General features: G+C 41.5%; 1 protein-coding gene across 13 annotated transcripts in view; it reads left to right on the top strand.

The window, feature by feature from the left end:
• Nucleotides 1-425: 425 nt before the first annotated feature.
• Nucleotides 426-6,229, top strand: part of PIK3AP1 (phosphoinositide-3-kinase adaptor protein 1) — a 143,432-nt gene continuing 137,628 nt past the window's right edge. For 5 of the 13 annotated variants that reach the window (XM_087933867.1, XM_026711031.2, XM_087933862.1 and 2 more), the window contains exon 1: nt 426-545. In XM_087933867.1, the coding sequence (XP_087789993.1) occupies nt 527-545 (19 nt within the window). In that variant the 5' untranslated portion in view covers nt 426-526. Of the gene's footprint in view, nt 546-718; nt 961-6,229 lie in introns of those variants that run through there. The other 8 variants (XM_087933863.1, XM_087933858.1, XM_087933865.1 and 5 more) reach the window with 7 other exon arrangements.

Below are 6,229 nucleotides of genomic sequence, written 5' to 3'. Positions count from 1 at the left end.
ACCGGCCTATACGCACTGAAGTACAACCCTGAGATTGGTGCTTTGCCACTTATTTTGTATACAGTATTGTACAGAAGTTAGCAAGCTGCGCCCCAGGATCGGCAGCGAAGAATCCCGCTCCCCGGACAGGCGCTTTCCCCATCTTCACAGAGGTTCGCGGGCTTCACTTAACTGCCCGAAGCCTGCTGAGTTGGTCCAGTTGCCCAGTTCCTGGGCTGCGCCGAACGAACCACTTGCGCCCGGCACACGCGCGGCTGACCGAAGGGGGGTCCATTCGCCTAATCGTGGGAACTCCGCCAGGGCCGGCCGTCGCTTTTCTACCGGCGCAGAAAAAGGGGAAGGGGAAGGGAAAGAGAGGAAGTGGTCGCCGCCTCAGCCGGCCGTTCTCGCCGAGGCGCCAGAACCGTCGCGTCGCCGTGGTAGGAGCCTGTCTCCCCACAAGCGCCGGAAGGAGGCTGGAGCAGGACCTCCGGCTGACTTGCCGGCCATAAGGAGGCAGCTCGACTTGTCTGAGGTGAAGCTCGGCATGGCGGCGGCCGCCCCAGGTAAGTGAGGCGAACTCGGAGGTCGGAGAAAGAGTCCCCCCCAGCCGTGGACAGCAGCGCCTATCCGGTCCGCTGCGCCCCCTTCATTTCGGTCATTTCGTTTCGATAGCGGAAGAAGCGTAGCGAGGCTTCTACGTCTCTTGTTTGCTGACGCCCGATTCTGGCTCGCTCAGGTGGACGAAGAACGTCCGGCCAAATGAGGGCGGCCAAGAAAGTGGCGCCTACAAATAAACTTGCGGCGTTCCCACGACTCTAAACGTTTCCGAGTTTCGTTGACGAGATCGGGCTAACCGAGGTTCTGCTGGTGCTAGCGGATGCTAAAAAGAAAGCAGGGACTGAGTGCCTCTCCCTGGAGCAGCTTTAGACACCGTTCCTGTGCGTTTTCTTTTTGTTTTTTTTATGGGAAATTTACCCGGTAAGCTTCGCACTTTTTCAGTGAAATTTATTGGTGACTAGAAGCCCTTTTCTGTTTTGCCTAAAACAGAAAAAAATGAACAGAGGCTTGCTTATTTCGATGATTAAATCGTATAGATGATAGAAAGAAGTATATTGTAATTATAGAGTAAGAGGTAAATTTATAATTGAATTTGTAACTGCTTTAAAAAAGATTGGAAGTCACTTATTATCTTTTCTTTATTTTAACTTTTTCTCCTTTCTTGCACTTTTAGTTTTCTGTTTGATTTTTTTCTTTTTCTTATACTTTTTATATAAGCTTGTTCTAGTTTTTATCTTTCTTCATAAATCTATAAAGGAACTTGTTGCCAAATCAGCTTTGCACATAATACATGTATGTATGTAATATGTAGTTCCACTTGATCCTGTTTAGACTGCCCTAAGGAGTAGTGCAATCTAGTTGGATTCACACTGCAAAATGAGCGACAAAAGGGGTCACATTTTAGCCTAGCTTGTTAACTGAAGCCTATGCATATAATTATGATTCCTCTAAAAAAGACATAAAAAGGGCTGAGTGAATCATACTTCAGGGGTAATCAAGAGTAAGCATATGGTTCAAATACTGTCTGTCTCTTTTTTTTCTGAATTACAGATGTATTTTACCTGAATTCCTGTATAGTCAGAGTGTTGTGAGTTATCCCACAACCATACTGGCTTCTAAAACTGATTCAGCTACAAATCAGAGATTCAATGTCTTCTCTTGTCTATGTATATACTTGACAATTATTGAGATTATTTAGAAAATCTTCAAATTTCAGCACTTCAAATCTCCTGCCTTTTTGCTGTTTCCATATAAATTCCAAAATTAGATACATGATTACAACCTATTTAGAAAATTGCTTAGATATACTGCATTGCAGCAGCCAGATTGTAAAAAAAAAGTTGCATGGAATTTAACACTATGCTAATTAAAAGATAGAAACATGCAATTTAAAGTATTCTTTAATTGCATTATATTATATTCACTATTCTTTTATTTTACAATGTATATGTTGTAAATAACTTTATCATCTACCTAAGTTATTAAGCATATTAGAAACTAAATAAAGTAACCAAGGTACATTATGTGTAAATTGGATTATGCTGCTGTAAAATCAGCAGCTTTAAATTTCTCCTAAATCTGCTAAGAATTGAAGCCAGAAAATACAAGCAAGTTTCTCTTCTGTTTTTGAATTTAAGCTTCTGCATGGATAATGTACAAAGAGGGAACTCATGCAAGACCCTTTGAGGGGCTTTTTGAACTGTTCTGATGTAATGGTTTCATTTTCCCCAAAGCTAAAAGCAGAGGAAGTACAGGCCTATAGAAACATGAACTCTGTCTAAATTCTGGAATAGATTAAATAATCAGTCTGTGAGGATTTGGAAAACAATACATTGTTTGGCATGAACTACCATTGATTTGTTAAGAATAAATATTTTAAACCAGAAAGCCAACTTGGTGTAGTAATTAAGGTATCAGGCTAGAAACCGGAAACCATGAGTTATAGTTCAGCCTTGGGCATGAAGTCAGTTGGGTAACCCTGGGCCAGTCACTTTCTCTCAGCCCTAGGAAGGAGGCAATAGCAAACTATTTCTGAAAAACCTTGCCAAGAAAACTGTAGGGATTTGTCCGGGCAGTTTCTGAGATTTGGACATGATTGAACAGAAAAAAAACCCTAAAATCAACCTGATCTCATCTTTTGATAGAATAGTTTAGCTGACAGTGATAACGCAGGAGTGACTTCAGCAAAGTTTTTGACAAATTTCCCCTGAAATTCAGGTAAAGAAGATAACTGAATATGAGCTGAATGGTATTCCCATTCAATAGATATAGAATTGGTTGAACAAAGAATAGTGGCCCCATGTCAAGTTGGTCGGAGATCTCAAATGACATTCTGTAGGAATCTGCTTTAGATCCTATACAGTAGAGAGCCCAAATCCCCGGATTCTGGAGTGGTAGCAATCTGGCCTGTTGGGAACTAGGCTGCACAAGCGGCGTGTAAGTGGACAAAGCTTCATTTGCACATGCAGGGGATCTAGGCTGCACATGAAATCATCTTCTCCCTGATGCTGACACCGCCGATGTTGCCACTTCGTGAAGCTAGAAAGGTTGGGGACCACTGCTGTACAGTTCAATATATTTATGTTGATGTGGGATTAGAAAATATCATCAGAGCTGTAGATCAGGAGTCCCCAACCACTGGGCCGCGGACTGGTACCAGTCCGTGGAACATTTCCTACTGGGCCGCCGGTTTGCTGGGCACTGCCATCTTGTTTTGACGAGAAAGTGCTTCCGGGTGAGCTTTTCCGGTTGGAAAGCGGCGTTTGGGTCCTGAAGGAATCCTCACACCTTAGTTTCATCGAAGGGGGGGGGCTTCGAACAAAACTAAGGCGCGAGGATTCTTTCCAGCACCCAAGGCAAGGCGAGCCAAGCGACCGTCCCGAAGCCATCCTGAAGCGAAGCCCATCGACAAAGGTACAAAGGAGGAGTTGAAGGTGGCGGGGGGAAGCGGAGGACGGCTGGCCGGCCGGTCGCTCGGCTCACCTTGCCTTGTCATGCGTGCAGATGCCAGTACCGGGCTGCGGATCATTTTGTGATGCCGGTACCGGGCCATGGCACAAAAAAGGTTGGGGGCCACTGCTGTAGATAACCCAAAGTTAGGAGAAAATCTCTATCAAGTATCAAGATTCAAAAAAAAAATGGAAAAATGTTTTTTCCACAGATTATTAACAAATGCGTGTAACTATTTTTCTAAATTAAGATATTTGGATTTCTCTGACAGATAAATTCACAAAAGTCTCCAAGAATAGTTATATTGCATTTAGATCAGTTTGTACTAACATTTGCAAATTAAAACATGTAAAATGGTTAAGGATTAGCATTGGAAATTCCAGTCCCAATTAGGTTTACTAAGTGAAGGCCATCTGTTCTGTTGATAGTTTCCTGAATGCTATTGAATGATCATTGATTGGAACAATACCCTTGTTGAACTAGCTGTAGGAGCTTAAAGATGCATTTAATGAATACAGTTTTTGGCTAGGATGATTAATACTGTAGAGGTGAAAAAGAAGATTCAAAAAAGTTCTAAACTGACTTTAGGAGTGGGCTAAAATGAATAGGATGGAATATAATAGGAAGAAGTATAAAGTTCTACATCTAAGTAGGAAAAATAAAAGGCACAAAAGTATGGGAGAGCCTAGTTTAGCAGTAGTATATACAAAAAGGTTTTTGTCAACTACAGTTAAATAAATTTGACCCAGTACTGTGTGCAGTTGCTAAAACACAAATACTATCTTGGAATGGGTTAACAGGCACATTGAATTCATTGAATGCTTAATCTAACAATTATCTCAACCTTATAGAAGAATTCAGCTATTTTTGTAGGCAGGCGGGATTCAAATTTATTATATCACATAAATCGTTCTATGCTGTAAAACTGTAGATAATACCGTATTATTTGAGTATAATAACACCACCAGTGCTCCCTGACTGAATGAGTGTATATTTGTTGAATAAACAGAGAATTGCTACCATTACTATTTAGAGAAAGGCCTGTAGATTTAATGGTCATTTTCAGGCCATATCTTGTAGCTAAAATGCAGGTGCCCTGTGTGGGGATAGAGCACCTCAATGTTGCAGCCACTGATAGAAACAAAACAGTTTGAAGGAAGTGGAAGAAACCATATGGTTAATAATAACTTGCTTCTTTGGAGTAGGACCATCAATTCTTCCCTAATTTGCTGCAACTGAAGAGACAATTGTTTTATTTGGAAGATAGCCAAAATGTTAACCTGTGATGTTGAAACAACCTAATAATGTGGAAACTATCAATATCTGAAGGGTAGAATTTGCAAAAATAGTTGAATTAAATTTGATTCAACCAAGTTACTTTAGCTAATTTTATGTTTACCAGATTCTCTTTGAATTATGATCCTTCGCAGATTGCAGCCTTTAACTTTTTAGTCTGAGTATTGTCATCAAATTTGATGTCAGATTTGTCCTAACTCAGTCATTAGGAAGAAAGAGCCTTCAGCTTCATTCACAGTGAAACGTAAACATTATTAGAGGCAAGCAGTTACAAGTTAGGAAAAAGCCAGACCTGAGGTTTGCATATGAAAACTGCCTTACTTTCCCCTTTCCCAGGTCCTTCTCCCCCATTATCTTCCTGGTGCCCAACTGAATTCAAACTAATTGTTTTGATAAAAGTTCTAATGCTTGGTAGGTTCTGCAATGGTCCACATTCTATTCCCATGTTTTGTGACCTTGGGATCAGCTGGCCAATGTCTCTGACAGGCACTTGGAATAGCTTTGGTTTCTGGTCTTCCTCTCCCATCTGTTGCCCCCCGTTCATGGCAGTCTGGCATCACCGAAGAAGCAATGTGGCAAAGCAGGATGGTAGCACTGACATTCTACCCCCTTTAAAATGAAAGGCTAGTCCTAGGAGGGAGAAAAAGAGAAAATAAATGAGAGATTAATGGATTATTTCAGTGGGGTTTATCAGGGTATTTGCCATGGAATTTTTGAAGGAGACGGGCTTGCACATGTTGCGAATTGACCCACTTAGTTTCAGAGGGAGGAAAGTCCGTCCATAGGATTAAGTATTGGAATTTGCCATATGAAGATGGGAGTCAAGAAAGTCTTTGATCTCAAAGTGTTGTTTTTCCTTTAATGAGGTTTGGTGTTGCAGGTGAGTTCATTGCAGGATACAAAGGGGATGTGGCCACCCACTTTAATAGGCTGCAGTGGAAAATGGGATGGGTGTGCCTGAGATTTTTTGGCAATGTTAATTGAACTGTGACTGGATTAATAACTCAGGAAATGGGGAATGGGCCAATATACTTTGGGCCCTATTTTTTAAACTACTGCCTTAACTGCAACAATTTGGTGAGAGGTAGACTTCCTTTCCCACTTAAAAAGTCCTTTTGCTGAGAACATTTTTCATCTGCAGATTTTTAATAAGTTTTTATGTGTGTATCTTCTTGCACCTTGTACACAACAGGTCAGGTGGTTTGGAAGGATTTAATTCATTCTGCCAGTAAGGTGGTTTGGGGGTTCAGCTGGTGGTCACTCAGAATGGTGTGAATCTGGTACTGCTATGAACTGCATTGTTGTATGCAACTTCTGTTGAATATCCAAATGAAAGAGTGAAGCTAAGGAATGAAGGCTTCACTCCGGTACACCATTACGGCAGGAAAAATAGTTTATCCTGATTGGCTGAGCCATCTGACAGCTCTCTATAAAAGGATGAGCT

Source organism: Pseudonaja textilis, chromosome 4 (genome assembly GCF_049901715.1).
Source record: "Pseudonaja textilis isolate UNSWEBS1 chromosome 4, rPseTex1.2, whole genome shotgun sequence".
In the NCBI taxonomy this organism is placed as follows: Eukaryota; Metazoa; Chordata; class Lepidosauria; order Squamata; family Elapidae; genus Pseudonaja; species Pseudonaja textilis.
This window is presented reverse-complemented; position numbering and strand designations above follow the sequence as displayed.